General features: G+C 42.8%; 1 protein-coding gene across 1 annotated transcript; it reads left to right on the top strand.

Moving 5' to 3' along the window:
• The first annotated feature begins 429 nt into the window (after window positions 1-429).
• LOC125525968 (mediator of RNA polymerase II transcription subunit 15a-like) lies at window positions 430-17,855 on the top strand. The gene is made up of 10 exons (XM_048690971.1): window positions 430-688; window positions 1,380-1,491; window positions 7,397-7,499; window positions 9,415-10,659; window positions 11,470-11,540; window positions 14,121-15,566; window positions 16,403-16,744; window positions 16,927-17,121; window positions 17,194-17,282; window positions 17,388-17,855. Exons 1-10 carry the CDS (start codon window positions 546-548, stop codon window positions 17,587-17,589), a joined length of 3,948 nt encoding a protein of 1,315 aa, XP_048546928.1. The 5' UTR covers window positions 430-545; the 3' UTR covers window positions 17,590-17,855.
• Window positions 17,856-18,413: the final 558 nt, after the last annotated feature.

Genomic DNA, 18,413 nt, shown 5'->3' with positions numbered 1-18,413 from the left:
CCCCGGAGTTGGCTGAAGCGCCGGGCCGCTCCGCTGGCCCGCCGGAAGGGTTTCTCGCATGTGATCTTCCACTCTGACTGTCTTTCGGTGATCCGAAGGCTGCAATCATCAGTCCGAGACCGTTCCATGGTGGGATCAGTTATCTCTAACATCAAGGCGATTTGTGGAGCTCTGTCGTCTGTGTCCTTCATGCATGTTCGTCGGCACCGTGTTGTCTTACCTCATGTTCTTGTTACGTCTAGTTTGAGCTCTTTGAGCCTTTGTTTTTATCACTTTGTTCCGAATTGCATCCGGAAGACTCTCTGTAATACGATTTGCTTGATTAATAAAGGCCGATGTTTTTTTTCAAAAAAAGACTAGTAACATTAGTCTAAGTTACTCCGTGCTATGACCAGCCTTAAGGTGACTGCGACGGTCAAGTTAACCACACGACACCACTCGGGCGAAGGCACGCTGCAAGTCCTCGTCGCCGTCCTCCGGTTTTGTATATACACAAATCCACCTCCATCCATCTCCTCGAGACCTACGAATCGCTGATCCCGACCATGGACGCCAACTGGCGGCCCACCCAAGGGTCGGACCCCGCCGCGGCGGCCGCCGGCGTTGACCCGAACGCCCTGCCCGCCGCCGGAGGTGATTGGCGCGCCCAGCTCCAGCCCGAGGCGCGCAGCAGGATCGTCAATAAGATGTAGTGACTCCTCTAATTGATTTGATTTACTTTCCTCTCCCTCTCCCTATAATTGATTTGGTTTGATTCGATCCTTCCTCCGCCTTTCGTTTCAGTAGAAACAAAGAGGAATTTCCTGCGTGTGTTTTCGGGTCAGTTTTGTCATCGATCCATCTGATAGCTTTGATCTAGCCATATCCATAGCGGCACCAACAGATTCGTCGTCGATCTACACACAAGCTCCCAATTTCTGCGCCGTCAAATTCCCCGCTGTGGGAATTCACTAATCAACTTGTACTACGCCTGCTTTGAATCCATCGTATTTACTTCATTAACTAGAATTATATCTCAACAATTACACACGTTTATTCACCAAGAAGTGCTAATTTGTCATGCTACCGAGTATCACAACGTTTGATTACCTAGGGTAAACCATTCTATTACTACTACTGCTCCGGGATGCAATTTTGTTCTGTTCTGAAACTAGAGTTTCTCGTATCCTTTCCCAAGGATAATATGCACATGATCACAAGTCATGACTAAATCAACCCCGAAATTACGCCTTGCTTATAGGAATATGATTGAGAATTGGAGATCTACCTTGCCTGCTCTGCCTACTCGTTCCACTTTGATGCAACACATTTTATCTACACAACACTTTAAAAGCAATGCATCCCCCAAATTTATTCACATTTTTACATCATGTCTGCAGAATGGAAACTCTCAAGAAGCATCTGCCAGTATCTGTGCCAGAGGGACTGAACGAACTTCAAAAAATCGCTGTGCGATTCGAAGAGAAGATCTATACTGCAGCAACCAATCAGGTAATTCAACCTATCTTAACAACTTCTCGGAGCAGAGCACGCATTAGTTATGGGTTTTTTCTTTTAGTAGTCAATAATAGTAGAGCAGACCTGTCCCCAATTGGTGTAATTTTTGTTTACATCATGTCTGAGTGCCTTTAGCAGCCCCCCAGTGAGACCTTGTGTGGCTTTTTAGCTTCCTGATTTTTCTCATGCTTGGGAATAAGTCCGTTATTTCTGTGCTGCCGGGACTTGAATTGGGGCCATGGGTGTGTCAAGGTCCACACTCAAACCATCTGGAGCACATCCCGGTTATTTTAGCATTTTCACACTTGAATCTTGTAGTATTGTGTACCTTGAGTGTCTTCAGTTAGTTACTCTTCCAATCCATGTTTCTAGTCTACTAGCGGTTGGGGCGCGCCCATGGCGCACCGCCTGAGAGAAAGCTGGGCGCTGCCAGGTTGAGTGCCCCCCTTCCACGTTATTGCATGGTTCTGACTTGAAAACTAACACGAGTACACAACAGTGGAAACAGGAGATAAGAGATCAGCCTTAGGAGTCATAGATATTATTGATATGTCCTTATAGTTTACATCACCGACGACACAAATGACAGTGGTTCAAAGGCAATGCACGCGGCACAAAAGCGGAGGCACAATCAATCAACTTCATGGGAGCCAACGTTCAGCTGATCTTCGGCGTCCGGACCACCAGCTGCTCCCTCATCTCTCTCCTGCATGAGGGCCTCTATCTGGGCAGACCTCATGCTATCTTAGGTCTTGGCGAGGAGAAACAGCAGGCTTAGCCCCATGCTGACCGCTTCCGTGAACGATGCGCTGCTGCTCGCTGCTTTCCATCCTGCTGCACGTACTCAGCAATGCAATAACAGACAATCTTTCTCAAAGATTAAGCGAACAGAGGCTAGTTGTAATGAGAATTATGAAACTGAAACCACCAATGAGCACACATACCTGAGTCCGTTGACGTGGCCTCGGTCTTGTTGGTGGTGACATCCTCCTGTCAGCTGCCGCTTTTCTTGCCGAGCTCGTCATAGAATGAGATGTCAATAATTAAGATGCACTCCAATTTCCTCATCGCTGTAGTGATGACAAGAGAAAGTAGTCTGAGAACCATTCCAATGCTGCTCGAGAAGCATAACTAAAGTACTAAACATGTCATACAGAAAAGCAAAGCTTCGAAAGAACTGCAGTCCCACCTGAGAAACAAGCAGATCTGCTATAGTAGAGAGGGGCACGAGGACGTCGTCGAGGCCGAGAAGCTCAGCATCTTCTCCTGTCCATACCAGGGGCTGCCGCCGCCGCCTTGTATGGTGCCTAGTATGTTGAGAGAAGCATGAAGCTTATTTCTGCCGCATAGCTCAAACCGAATAATAATGAATCTATATAGCTGCCATGCTCTTCAGAATTTAATTACTCATTGTTAAATTAATGTCAAAATCAAACAAGGAGAAAATCATCGACAAACCAGCAGTATATTCTTCTAAGTACCAGACCGTGCATAAATCTTAATGCAGAGTAAAATACTAAAATATTAATACAAAATGATCAAGGAAATGCTGAACATAAGTGAAAAAGATACAAGTTTACCACCAAGCACAAAGGTGTACCTTCATAGATAGCTGGCTTGTCAACATGAGAAGAGACACGGTGATAAACAACATTTGCTCCTCTAGTGGACTTGCTATGCTCAGTGTGGATCTTGTACTCAACATAGAATCCAGTATGACCTATTATAAAACAAAGAATTCATCTTTAACATCAGTATGAATTAGGCGCAACTCTGGCCAACGGCATTGAATCTGATCGATCGATGTAAAGAAACATGCCAAGTGGGAAACTAAACATTATTCACAGATGACTTAAAGAGAAACCAGACATGCACATTTAAAGTTGCAAACTTTTTTCAGGAGTCCCAGCAACATGTCGGTTGAATGGAACTTTCATGAGCTTCATCTATCATAATGACAGTATTAAAACAGAAAAACATGGATTGGTATGTGAATAACGTAAAACCAGTATGGAAACATCCAACTGAAAATTGTGTTTTTACTCCACTATGATTATCACAACAAATGTGTAATCACAATAACGACATAAATTTAATCAAACATGACATGTCACAATTTGTTTGTACTGCCAGCTTTAGCGACTTTAGATGGTTATACAAAATAGAGCATAGGTGGATCTTGATAGCATGGGAAACATTAAGGCAACTCTAATAACAATACATAAATTAACTTCAGTACAAACACGATGATTCTGGATATAAGTACTCAACCACAAATTCACTTGCCAAACTATGAAATCATATGTGTAACAATAGTATACAGCGATGAAAATATTGCCCCAGTTTCACCGACACAGTGCCGCATCAGTTAGCCAGCTGGTCCGGCCAGACATGCATGCAGACCAGAAATAACAGCAGTCTAATAATCTTACAGCATCATCTCTTGACCGCCACACCTTGTTCTAACCAACCTAAGCATGTTTGATGCATGCTTACCAAGACAGAAACATGCCAAAAGAAGAGACCCCACATTGTTTTACCTGTAGCCTTACAAGACATGCCAATAAAACTTGCCGAACTTCAGATGAGCCAAACAAAAAAAAACTACCACATCTCCCTATTTTTCAACATTGTACCCCATGGCCATCCCTACGCTCTCGATTCCAAGGCAAAGTTACTCTTCTTCCTAGGACCCTAAAAGAACATGCACTGTAAGCTTGCCCTTTGCGTCTCGAATCAAAATATACGTATGCAAAAATAAGGATGCCGACTTACAAAAGAATTACTTTGCACTGAATTTAGCATTAACTTATGTGCCATATCGTTGGACAAAAAATAGTAGTGCATGCAGTACTTCTGTAAAGCAAGTTCAGTCCAGTTCCTTAGCAAAATGGTGCATTCTAAGTACTTCTGTCATTCTGTGTACTTGTTTAACAGTTGAGTCTACAGTTTATGTAAAGTATAGCCAGACCATACTGAGATTGCTCTCGGATGGAGGATGTGAGGAGCCAAGAAATGCCTATTCTTGCAAAATTCATGATCTGGCATGATAGGTAATGCACTTACCATCAGGATGCCCAACGCCATGAGATCACTTTCAGTCATGTGACATATGGCCGCCATGTCAACCTGCAACACAACAATTGTCAACCAAAGAAGAAGAAAACAATGCAAAGATTTAGTTAAATAGTCAAACCTCCTTTGACTGGAAGGTAATAGAATACTTCTCAAGTCCCAAGTGATTTCAGAAAACTGTCGAGTGGAGTTTCAGCCTATAAGCGTTCCCATAAGAATAGATGTTAGAACAGGAAGCAAATCAAGCCAGAAAGTATATTTAAAGTCTCCAACTATGCAAGCTCACTATTTAAAATTGGTGGCTTCCGCGATTGGAGTCGAGCGCGGTTAGACATTTGGGGCGCCTAGTGCCTGGTCCAAGTCTGACCAGGACTTCTCGGGAACTCCCAAGGCCTGGTGATTATTGATGAGGATCAAGAGTTAGAAATATATCCATCACTAAAATAGCCAAACGGTTTCCTCCCATGAAGTAGTAGCTCATTGAGAATTTGTTTAAAAATTATGTAAAGCAAACTCTATATAATACTGTCAATTAAAGACCTGCATACCAGTAGGGAGATAGACAAGCAAAAGAAGCTTACAAGAGAAAATAACACTTGCCTCTGGTCTTTCCATATTTAGCCATGCTTTAGAACTGGTAAATAAGTGTTGCATCCCATTATCTTACCAATTGCAACAACATTAAATATCTGCAAAAGCACCAAAGACTGAAATTAACAGATGGGTCTACGTTACTGAAACTCAATATCATCTTGGGAAAATAATTACCAGTGCCCGCTGCTCAAGCAATTGGCATGATATAATTAGGCAAGCACATAAATACATACTCCATTGGAATGTTAAACTTAAGAAGAATCTATTTTTCGGTTAAATAAACAACAACAATCATGGCAAAAGATGCTATCAAGAGGAATTATCTTAAATAATATTTAGCAATCACAGAAAGGAGAGGAAGGGTGAGACAAACGAAAGTGCATGCATACAACTATCCATTGATGGTCCAAGAAGAGAAGCTCTAACAGTAAGGCATTGGAAGAAAGTGGAACGGAAAATCAGGAAGAAAGAAGTGCATGTGTACATGTACATGTGTCGTGCTTCTCTTGTTGATGCCTTCTTGTTCGTTGGGTCGACGGATGGTGACGCTGGAGCAGGACAGAGCTGGTTGTCTCTGCGGCCCATGCTGCTTATGCCGAGGGAGACCTACACTTTCAGACTCACAACGAGATCATCTTCAAGCACATCACCAGCACTCCCTGAATTTCCATCGAGCGAAACGTGATGAGAACTAAGTACTGCCACAACACAATCGTAGCTAAAAATAGAGAGCTGTGGAACAATATGTAATGTGTATTAATTTTATCACGGGTAGCAGACAAGCAAAGAGTGGTTGTACCTGAGTTCTAAACTGGCAACCTGCACATGCGTGTTTCTCTAAATTTATTCTGAATACAAAAACAACTTTAGATTTTGCTACATCTGTATGCATCATCTCTAAAATAGAAACAGAGTTACCTGTATGTGTTGGTTAGTGAAGAAGAAAGCTCACTCCGTGTCAAGGTGGTGCCTTGCGGCAACGGGGGATCTGGAGTGCGACCTGTTCATAGGCGTTTAAAACTGCAGAGAACCATGACAGGAAACAAGAAACGCACTACCTAGCAGGCATGGGGGCACACCTCGACGATCTCCATGGCGTCCCGAGAAGAAGCTCCTCCTCGAGCACCTCTGTCGCGGATCTATGGAGAAGAGGGGATCCTGGACGAGCTCCTCTCCCGGCGGCAAGATGAGGATCTGCGACGACGTCCTGGTCAACGCCATCACCTCGCCTCCAACTTGCACAGGTCGCGCCTGCCCAGATTTCGCACCACCGCCCACCGGTTCTCCAGATCACGCTCGGCCACCGCGCTGTCTTGGCTCGGCTCTGCCCATGATGGCCGCCATGTCCGCGTCGCCGTTGGCCGCTGCTGCCCCTCCACTGCGGGCCGCCGCAGCTCTCTGCCTGTCGTTGCTGCCATGAGGCCGTCGGCCACCGCCGCTCCTTCGGCAGCCACATCCAGTCGTTGCTGTGGAGCCTGGGGCAGGAGGAGGAGAGGGCATGAGCGCAAGGGAGGGCGGCGGCGGTAACCCTAGCCGGGTGCGAGGGGAGAAGCACTTGTTTTTGTTTTCTTTTTGTATGTCTTCGTTCGTTCGGTAAAACCTGGCGCAGTAAAAATAGACAGGTGAACACCGCGAGGAGTCGCCCTTACCGCGACGCTTATTGTGTTTGATGTGTCCATGCATCCAAATTTGTTATAAAATGAAATAAAACTTTCTTCTGTTAAAAGGATAGACCCAAGTCCACGGGATACAGAATGGTATACAATCATTTATCTTGGACCGAAAATCAAACAAGACCTTACTCCCTCCTTCCCTCTGTTTGAACAACCTTCATCGTAATTGCATGTACTCCAGGCTGGTAAAGAAATATCAAATGTATTTATTTTGGTTGTGGTGTATCAATTATCACTATTTCCATTTTGAATTTCTGTTCCTCTGGCTTATTTGTGGCAAACCTTGGAGCAGCCTACGACTGTTCATCATATTGCCCAACTCAGTTATGGTGAATATTTGTTTATTTGATAAAGTTAGGGAACACTGTTTTGATCTGGGTTTTCTGTTCACATCACTTATTTGAGGCAGTGTGTTTTGCTGCCTAGGTGACTTTTTTTGAATTCAAATGTTAAAGCTGAAACATCTTCTCGACTGTGCTAAACTTCTAATCACACCAGAACTGTTGGTTGCAATAATTTGGTATATAACTTACATCATTTTCTTTTGTATTATTCAGTCTGATTATTTGCGGAAGATTTCTCTGAAAATGCTCTCTATGGAGACGAAGACACAACAGGCTCCTGGAAATGTTCAAGTGATACCAAATCAAAACAACTCTGGTAAGGTACCATATATATAGTAAATAGAGGTTGCATATTTTATTGTTCACTTGAATGTCAATATTTTTATTGCATCATGTGCTGAGATTATCTTTATTACATAAAATCACCCTCCACCCTTCAGCATAATGTACAAGAATTTTGCATCTAGCTTGTGTCATGTGTACGTAGTTATTGAACCCGGAGCGATACGGTAAGTGCCTCAATTCAGTGGTCAGACCTCCGGTTCCGCGGTCCAACCTGTTGGTTCAATAAATATTATTGCACGGTTTTTTCTGCTAGATAACAAACAAACAGCCTAGTTAGTTATTTGATTGGGGCAGTCCCCCTTTCTACCTTAAAGATGGTCTGATTCTTTGCACATACAGAATATTTTGTTGACCCCTGATCCAGCGCTCGATTGGGTTGTTCAACCGGGTTTTCGCCGGTTCACAGCAGGCTGATTGGATGAACAGCCTTCACTGTGAACTGGATTGGAACACGGCTTGGTTCTGGTATATTCTTGCCAGACCAGTGGTCTGGTCGTTTTTAATAAGGATGCATGTGTCAGCATGAGTATTGAAAAAGATCCATTTTTTAAGTTGAGCTATTGCAAAAGTTCCCTTTCAATCTTGAACTCGGAAACTGGTTGTTTTTAACCATGAACTACCAAATCAGTTTTCTTTACCCCCTTAGCCCTAATCATGGTGGTTTTATGCTGATGTGGCATCAACTTATACACCTTAGCAGCAATTTAAGAAATAGAATATTAAAAGTTTGAGAACATCAGAAAAAAAACCATAACCAGTGTTCTTCTAAAAAAAAGGATATTCAGGTTGGCTATTTGGAAAAACGTTTTCTTTAACTAGGGGACTCGAAGAACGGTTTTTCACACTGGCTAGCAACAAGTCATCAGTTGACTATTGAACCCTTCTCAATTTTCAAAATAATTAAGATTTTACCAAAGAAAATTATTTTTAATTTCCTTTTTCTTTTATATTCTAAGCATAACCTTTAGTTAAGTTGCTGAGGTATATTGTGATGCCAATGGCATATGTCTACAGTGTGCCTTCTGAGTCAGCAGAAACCACTTGTGATAGGACAAAAGGGGTAAAATGAATGGATTGAACAGTTCAAGGTTAAAAACAACTGATTTCAGAGTTAAGATTAGAAAGTGAACTTCTGCAACCGTTCAGAATTAAAAAGTGGGTTTCTTCCAGGAAGTTGATTAATGTTGTGAAACCACATCAGTGGTGGAGCTAGCGACAGATAACTGAGGGGGCAAATGACGAAATATAATTTTCTAAAGGGACCATAAACTATATTTCTCTCAATTTGTGACACCCAAATACTGAAATACATTGCTTCTTCACAAAAAAAATCCAAGAGCTGGGGGGGGGGGGGCATGGCGCCTGCAGTAATACACATAGCTCCGCCAGTGAACGACACACTCATGGATTGATTATACCATATGATAGGTTAAATGTAACTTAGCTTCATGTTGGAGTTAGGTTGCAATGCTGCGACCATTCAGTTACAGTAACATGTGGACCATCTTCTGCTCTTTGTAGAATTGTGTTTATGCTCTCCTTGCTACTACTCAGCTGTGATCTGCTTCTCAGTTTGTCGCAAAGGAACTAGCCATTAGCTGTTAAATCAGTTGATCAGCTCTGAGCTGTACTTACGTTGACTCCCGTCTTAACGAAAAGATACGCAAACACTTGTTTGCATGCTCACTAAAACAAATCAGGTTGACAGCCCTTTAAGGCTTTAATTGCTCTGGCACATGTTTTTTTCTCATTGAAAATGCAGAACTTCCTAATTTGATCTGTAAGATGCTGCTTTCAGCGCTTTGTGTGCCTGTTACAGTTCCGCAAGAAGTATTTATTCACAAGATACTTTCTTAACACACTATATGACACCTTTTCTAAAACAGCTCATGGACTCCCACCACAAGGCAGCAATCAAGCACAAACATCAGTAATTCCCTTGATGTCTCAGCAACAGGCCCGGCAGCCAAATAGCTCTACATCTGTACAAGCTTCTTCCCTCGCTAATATCGGACAGAACTTGCCAGGTGTCAACCAAACATCAACGATGCAGAATGCGTCTGTCATGCCACAGAACACAATGAATAATGGCTTGGTGCAAGGTACTTCACAAGATATTTATGCTGCACAAAGGCAAATGGCAGGAAGGCAGCAACAGCAACAATCACAACAATTAATTTATCATCAGCAGCAAATGCTTATGAAGCAGAAATTGCAGCAGAATTCACTTATGCAACCGCATATTCAGCAGCAGCAGTCTTTGTTGCAGCCAACACAGACGCAATCTTCACAGCAATCCATGATGCAAATGTCATCTGGCCTTCACCCTGGGCAGTCTACCGTTCCACAGACGCAGCCAATGGCCATGCAGTCAGCTACTCAGAGTGGTATTCAACAGAATCAATTGAATTCCGTACAACAATCTGTGCAATCATTGCTCCAGCAACCTCAGCAATCTGTTGGGAGGCAGCAGCAACAAGCACAGCCCTCCATGCATCAACAGCCTTCTTTGCAGAGTCCGCAGCCCAATATTCCTTTACAACAGCAGCATCAACAGTTGATGGGACAGCAACCAAATGCACAACAAAATCAGCTAATTGGACAACAGAATGGTGCTATGGAGATGCAGCAGCAACAGAGGCTACCAGTTCAGTCAAATAATCTCTTGAATGTGCAGCAAACACAGCAGATGTTGAACCAGACGTCTACGCCTTTGCATCAGCCGCAACAATTGGGCTCTCAGTCAAACATGTCGAGTCTACAGCAGCAGCAACAAAATCAACAGCCGCAGCAGCTTCTTGGGACTGTACCTAATGTTTCAAACATGCAGCGGATGCATATGCTCCAAACAAAAGTTCAGCAACCACAGCAACAACAGCATGCTCAGCAGCCACCAATGGGTTTGATGCAACCTCAGTCTCAACACAACCAACTTCAACAATCGCAACAGCATCTTATGTCGCAGTTCCAGTCTCAGCCTAACCAACTACAACAGCAATTAGGGATGCAGCAATCCTCCATGCAGCAAAGACTTCAAACTTCAGGAGGCATGCTCTTGCAAAAAAATAACATGGATCAGCAAAAACAATTTATTCAGGCACATAGGGGCCTTCAAGAAGTTTCCTCTAGTAGTAAGTTTTCACATGCGCTTTGTTTGTAGATCCATTGTATGCTCTTATTGTTCTCCCTTTTTTTCCCTCCTTGTTCTTGTGTCTATCTTCCTGTTGTGTTACTTTCTTGTACAGTTCAAACTAACTTATTGATCTGGCCTCTCATTATTTTCGCCTTACATAGTACTCCCTCCGTTCCTTTATGTAAGGTGTATTTGCTGTTGTAGTTGGTTAGGCTGATTATCCCTAATCCTCCATGCAGCAATCCTCTTGCAACAAACAGATTATGAAATTAATGTTTATGGTACATGAACTAGCTTGAAATTAATGAAACTTCTTTGGAGGTGACAACCAGATTCATAATTCAGATGTATTTATATGCTTTTGACGAGTAAAATGCACCACAGGTCCTAGAACTATCGAGGGGGTGTCAAGTTATCCCTAAAGCTTCAAAACTGCATTTCACTCTTTTTTTACCTGCAGTAAGGTGGATAGAATGACAGCTCGAAGATGGAATTATGTACTATGATATTTAGTGATCAAGTACTCTGTAATCATCATGTTGACTAAACTGACCTTATTGATCTTCTGTTACTCTCGTTCACTACATTGTTTTTTCTTGTTTGTTGGATTTGTTTCTGAAAATGATACTGTATTGTGCAATGATCATGATGACAAAGCGGACCATATTGATCTTCTGTGATTCTTCATTTTGGTTCACAAGTCTTCCAATTGCCCCTGCATTCCATCCTACAATGTTCTTCTAGCTTGTTATTTGTTGGCTTGTTCATTGTATCCTGGTACTCTTTGACAATCTTGCTTGTTATGCAGCATCTGCGGACTCTACTGCTCAAACAGGCCATGCAGGTGCAGGTGATTGGCAAGAGGAGATATATCAAATGGTGAGACATCATACTTAATTACTGATATCGTCATTTTTGGTACTCCCTTTCATGGAACTTCCTAAAATTCGTAGACAGTGGCCCCTAGAACAAAGAGGTTAGAAGATGAAACAACCTGCCAATTCCTCTTCTGGAATTGGAACCGGAATTTCATACAACGCAATAGTCTAGTGTGTAGGTGCACCACATTCTGGCAATCTTATAAGATCCCGGCTCATCTGTCTGAACATTCTGGCAGTTTTCTTATAAGATCCTGGCTCATCTGTCTGTATGCCTCTGGCTACTATCAAGGCTGCACCGCTCGACGGGGGAGGTCGTGGTAGCATATATATGAACAAAGCATACAGATGGCTTTGAATTGCGTCATCGGACGAGACCCTTGACGCTCGCCAGGCCCTTACGCATGCGTCCTTAAGTGCTTGCCGACGAGCCGAAACCGGCATGCATTACTACGGCAGTTCGCGAGACTCTGTCTATGCATTGAAAGAGAGACTGCCCTGCTCTCATGAATCTGAAGCTACTGCACGACACCCATGAGACTATATCACACGAGCCGTACACGGACAGACAAATGCGGTTCACAGACACGTGACTGACGTGCTACGTATCACAAGGATATGCGCGATATACAGAAGGATACGTATACGATGCGTAGGTTCAACGCATGGCTGTCATAGGTTCCTCCCAGGCATACACATGGACCTGTCACGGCTAGCGGACCAAAGCTGTGTCTGTCTCGCCGACGCGCGTCACTTGTGAAAACGGGACGTAACGGCCTGCCCGTACATATCGAAACCTACACAACATGCTGGTCGACCGGTGGAACCTGTGACGTACAGATTCTTGTGACGGCGAATCCTTCGTCAGCACACACTGGGCAGGCTTTTTGTCAGACCATTATGCATAAAGTGGCCAGAACCGGCTTGCCACCACAGCTCAGTTAGCCCATCACATGGGTTTCAGACGGTACCACACCAGGCAGCTAGTGCGAATCACGAAGCGAGGCAACTGTACCGATAGCTCTTTCTAGGGTAAGCTATGATAGAAAATCCTCCTCGAAAAGATAAATCCCGAAGGTTCGGATTTTGCCCATGGCAAATCAACCGGTTTTTATGGCAACTTTAGTTAACGCGAGGATGACAAGTTTAGTTCACACGCCTGGCAATTTCCTGGCAAAAAAAACTGCGGGTGGAATTGCCATGCTTACCAACTGAACTTGCCATCCTTGCGTCAACTAAAGTTGCCATAAAAAACTTTCTATTTGCCATGGGCAAAATCCGAACGTTCGGGACTTAGCGCGGTCCTATATATATGTATATATACTAGGAAACATACCCGTGCGTTGCAATGGGAGAAAAAAAAACTTTTCATGTCCTTAGCTCATACCTCATGGACTCCTTCGTTACAACACCATGAAAGAAAAAAAGCACCTGTTTTTACAACTCCATATATTATTTGTATATAGTTGTACACAATACATCATAAGGGATATCGAGAAATAGCACTGCAAATATTCATCGGGTTTGATAAGGTGGTATCTTCGCATCTGATCATGAATGTTTCGGGAAATTGCTCATGGTGGCGATGATGTTGGCATACCTTATTTACAGGAGCTCAAGGTCTACACAATGTCATCTCCCTCTCCGATTTCGGTCGATGTGTTTGTGGTTCCGGTCCGGGCACCACCTTATTTTTCTTGTTGCCTTGCTGATAAGATTGAGGTGTTGAGCATTTTATCTAACAAATAATTCAAGTATGATCAGGTTAATGGTAAGAAATAATAATAAAGTATAAATGTACCTCCCTTGCGTCGGTATATCTAATCGGCCGGGTCTTGCATCGTATCTCTCATTGAGAATCTGCTACATGCTTTCTTTTATCATCTATAGGTAGAATCATCCAGCAGCCAGCTTCTGAATATGTGCAGGTTCTGCACGTATATAAATTGGTGTGATTGCACACAAGGAGTCGAGGTGGTACTATTTTAGAACGGGACGAAACCTTCCAAGCAAGAAGCAACAGAATCATTCTAGCTCAGCTGGCATCAAGCTAATTAGTTGGTGCGGAGGGCGCGAGTTCGATTCTACGTACTCGCAAACAATTTTTGGGTACTCAGTTAATGGGCCGGCTGAGTTGGGCCGCTGACGTCACATTTCTTTTTTCTTTTAACGAAACTATTACGATGCCTCGCCCAGTCTACCAAGGGGACGACGGACGAAACCTGTTTGACCAAGGACGGACGAATTTACGGTGGTAAGAAGCAATAGCCCCTTTATTAGTAGGTATAGATTATATGTACACGGAATTCTGTATGAATGTGGGGTATGGAGCATACATCCATAGAGTATGTAGGTGTAGTAAATCCTCAAGGCAGTTAGCAATCTTTTTTAAAGCGATTTTATTTAATGGGCATCATAGTTTCTTATGTTATTTTAGATCTGTATGCTTCTAAAAGTACTTGAAGTACCTTGCCAGAGCCATATTTGCTGACTTAGACAAACCATGATCTATTAGCTGTTCTGTTTTCATCTCTATATAGTTTCTGCGCCAAACTTATGTATATGTGGTCTTTGTCAACAGATTAAGAGCTTGAAGGACCAATACTTTGCAGAACTCAGTGAGTTGTTCAATAAGATATCTGTGAAGCTACAGCATGTTGACAGCATTATACCACCTCAAAAGCCATCTGAGCAGTATGATAGAATGAAGAGCTTTAAAATAATGTTGGAACGTATATTACAAATGCTGCAAATTAGCAAGAGTACCATCCAACCTGCTATGAGGGACAAAGTTCCTCAATACGAGAAACAGATTATCAGTATCTTGAATTCACAAAGAAGGAAGCCAGTACAGCCACAAATACAGCAACACTTCCAGCCACCTGCAGGACAAGCTCCTAATTCTAGCATTTCACAGCAGCAACAGCCTTCCCAAACTTTGCAGCAGCATGATAGTCATACTAATCCTCAAGCAAGTTTGTCAAGCATGAGCACTGGGTTACAGTCCTCTAGTGCAGCTGGTATCCAGCATGTACCTGCGCCTCCAACAAAGAACTTCAGTGCCCCCACACAGCAAAATGGTGCAAACATACAGCATCAGGCTGACTCTAATTTGGAGACTGCTCAAGGAGGCAATTTCAATTCTTTGCAGCATGGTTCAGTGAGTAGTGCATTACAACAGGGAAGCACTGTGCCGATGCAGGGAACAATGAATACACAACTGCAGACAAGTAGTAGCATGTTATCTCACAACTCAATGAGTACGATGCAACCTAACGGTAACTCCATGCAAGCAAATGCAAGTTCATTTCTGCAGCTGAAGCAGCAACAGCAGGATCATCAAATGATGCAGAGTCAGCAAATGAAGCGTCAGATGTTTCAACAGTACCAGCAAAAGCAACAAATGCTTCAACAGCAGCTCCCAGTACAGCAACACTTGCAGAAACAGCAGCCGGTACAGATGCAGATTCCACAGCTTCATGCTGGAAATGACGTTAACGAGTTAAAGGTTAGACAAGGAACTGCAATGAAACCTGGTATGTATCAACAGCACTTGGGCCAACGCAGTAACTATTATCATCAGCAGTTGAAACAGAGTGGTGCTTTCCCAATTTCGTCACCACAAAACAACCTTCAAGCATCATCCCCACAAATTTCTCACCATTCTCCTCAGGTTGATCAGCACAATCCATTGCCATCTCAAGTCAAGACTGGGACACCCTTGCATTCAGTTAACTCACCATTTGTTCCATCACCATCCCCGTCTATCGCCCCTTCTCCTATAACAGTGGATTCAGACAAACCACACTCCAATATATCATCACTTACTAATACTGGGCAGGCTGGACATCAGCAAACATCCCTAGTGCCACAAACACAATCGATTGCTGTGAACACACCAGGGATATCAGCATCGCCCTTGCTAGCAGAATTTACAAGCGTGGATGGAAGTCAGGCTAACATGCCAACTCAAGCTCCAACCAAATCAAGTGCAGTAGAAAGGCCTCTGGTTCGCTTACTTAAAGCAGTAAGTATCCTGTGAACTTTATATTTACTTTCTGTGTATTCTTTTGTGCTTTAATCGGTGTTGTTCTGAATGTACCCCCCTACCCCCTCCCCGACTCCAGAAAGAAGGCACACACACTTTTCAAAATTCAAGTTTTACCATAAACTTAATGAATGAAATGTGGGTACATGTCACATAAGTTATACCATTAAATTCGTATCGGAAAGAATTTTCTAATGGTAAAGTTACATAACTTATATATTATATTGTTCTAATTGATGGTCGAAGTTAAATCTTGAAAAGCGTGCAGGTCCTCCTTTTGGAGTAAGAGGGAGTATTGTAAAACTTGACGATAGCCAGACTGTTCTGAAGCGTACTGGCATAAAAAGAATGAGGGCCAAGAATGGCAATTTGATTATAGGACTTAGATATATCATTCCCTTTACTGGTCCACTAAAATTAACTAGTTGCTCAAATGATAGGAATTTCACATAATCATTTTTGTTCTTACCATCTGAAGATCTGAAAGCATGTTAAGTGTAACATGAAAATATGTTACTCCACTTCGGTCAACTAGTTTTTCACATGATGGCGATGCTGCCTATCCATGTCCATTCTTGCTATCCTAATATTTGAAAGTTCATGTGAAAACAAAAAGAATTGACCTGGTTTCATTACTTCTGTTGATTTTTACTGTAAAGGATCCAGAATTTTTGTCTGGTAGTCTGTTCTGCTGTTGTGGTAAATACATAAGAAGCCATTTACACTGTTCAGTTTAGTCCTTTAAATTAGTTGATACATGGTCTTCCAGTTATTATCTTTTGCCTGTTTTATGTTCAACGGTGTGTTACATGCAGTTGCGAACAACACAGCGCGAGTCTCTTAATGCTGCAGTTAGCGACATTCGATCTGTTGTCAGCATGATTGACAGGATTGCTGGGTCAGCACCTGGTAATGGCTCGAGAGCTGCTGTTGGTGAAGATTTAGTTGCTATGACAAAGTGCCGGTTACAAGCCAGGAATTTTATAACAAATGATGGAAGTGGTGCATCGAAGAAAATGAAGCGTGATACAAGTGCCATGCCTCTTAATGTGTCATCAGCTGGAAGTTTCAACGATAGCTTCAAGCAAACATTTAGTGTAGATACCCCTGATCTACAATCAACTGCAACCTCACAGGCCAAGTGGCAAAAAATTGAGGTATGTTATTAAGATTATCTGTTGAGAAACAAGAGAACGTTGTTTTTATCCAGTAGTTATACTTGAAGCAGTGGTTATTTATTTATTTACTTTTTCTATAGAAGGGAAGGGAATGTAGTTCTTTGACTGGTAATTGTTGGCTACCTTGCATTTTCACTGGCATTTGGTCCATGTTTGTGCAGGTAAATCATGCTCTCTTGGAGGAGATCCAGGAGATAAACCAACAGCTCATAGACACGGAGCTCCATGTATGCGAGGACGATGCCGAGTCATTCGCTGGTACATGTGAAGGAGCTGAAGGGACAGTCATCAAATGCACATTTACTGCTGTGGCTGTTAGTCCGAGCTTGAAGTCCATTTTTGCATCTGCACAGATGGTAAGCTTTTGAAAGCACACTATGTTGTGGATCTATTTCATCTGCTCATTTCTTCTTGTTGGAATGTGCTAGAGCCCAATTATGCCGTTGAGGTTGCTTGTTCCTGCTAGCTACCCTAAATGCTCCCCGGTGCTCCTCGACAAGTTTCCGGATGAACAAAGGTCCGTAGTCACTCTGTCCATTAGTCCCCGTGTAACACCATGTCCTAGTGTAGCTTATTATTAAGTGAAGATTGAACTAACTGTGCTGCAATGGACCCGCACCAGAAACTCGGAAGACCTGTCTATGAAAGCAAAGTCAAAGTTTAGCATATTACTGCGGGGTCTAGCTGAGCCCATGTCGCTGCGAGAAATCGCAAGGACATGGGATGCTTGTGCACGCAAAACCATTGCAGAGTATGCTCAGAAGACTGGCGGAGGAAGTTTCAGTTCGAGTTATGGTTGCTGGGAAAGTTGTGTAGGTGCTTGATCCGGCTCTTATGTTTTGTGTTGGCGTCAAACTTCATTTTACGTGCTCAAGTGCAGTTCCGATCCCTTGGTGGTTATAGTTACCTTTATACAACAGTTGAGCAAATACACGTGTGCTGTATTTGTGATTGTATTTATACAAGCTCACTGTTGGCTTGATAGTTAGAGGTCCTTTTGTGCTATATTATTCATATTTGTTATGAGTAGTTGTGAGTAAATATATTAGTAGTAAACGGAAAATCTAAATGATGAACGTTACCCTTATTAGAGGTATTCTCGACCACTTTGCTCTCAGGATATTTTTCACCTAAAAAGTAGGTAGGGAGGTGAACTGGCAACCTCAACTGAACTATTCTGGCGACCAACTTGGCTAACAAGTTCTTTTCTTTTACTAAAAGACGTTTGTTTCACTGTTTTTTGGTACAGTGCTATGCAAAACCGTTACCGTGTTTGGTTTCAGGTAGGCCTGATTAGGGGCTAGTTCTTTTGGCGGCTTCTAAAATAAGCTGCCCCTTCCTAGCATATTTTATAATCCGCCCTCAATATTCGTTGGGTCTTGCAAACTACTACCTCCGTAACAAAATATTGACAAAATGTAAGCTGTAGTCTTACATTTTGATATAGAGGGAGTAGTTTAGAGGTAACCAGTTCGCAATCAAACTATACATCAATACAAAGACCATTGCACCTGTAGCTGACCGGCGAATGATACCGTCTTGATATGTTTTTCTCGCTTTGACACTGTTGTTGCCGCAATGTTGCTCGGAAAGGAAAAGAATGTTCCTGTCGCTATTGGCACAACGATCATGTAGCTGCCATCGATAG

This window comes from Triticum urartu, chromosome 7 (genome assembly GCF_003073215.2).
Source record: "Triticum urartu cultivar G1812 chromosome 7, Tu2.1, whole genome shotgun sequence".
NCBI lineage: Eukaryota > Viridiplantae > Streptophyta > Magnoliopsida > Poales > Poaceae > Triticum > Triticum urartu.
This window is presented reverse-complemented; position numbering and strand designations above follow the sequence as displayed.

What these genes read in the sequence shown, in the direction of transcription:
- LOC125525968 (XM_048690971.1), top strand. Translation starts at nt 546, where the DNA reads ATGGACGCCAACTGGCGGCCCACCCAAGGGTCGGACCCCGCCGCGGCG. An exon ending in AGCAGGATCGTCAATAAGAT is followed by an intron (nt 689 to 1,379) that starts GTAGTGACTCCT and finishes TCATGTCTGCAG; the next exon opens with AATGGAAACTCTCAAGAAGC. An exon ending in ATACTGCAGCAACCAATCAG is followed by an intron (nt 1,492 to 7,396) that starts GTAATTCAACCT and finishes TGTATTATTCAG; the next exon opens with TCTGATTATTTGCGGAAGAT.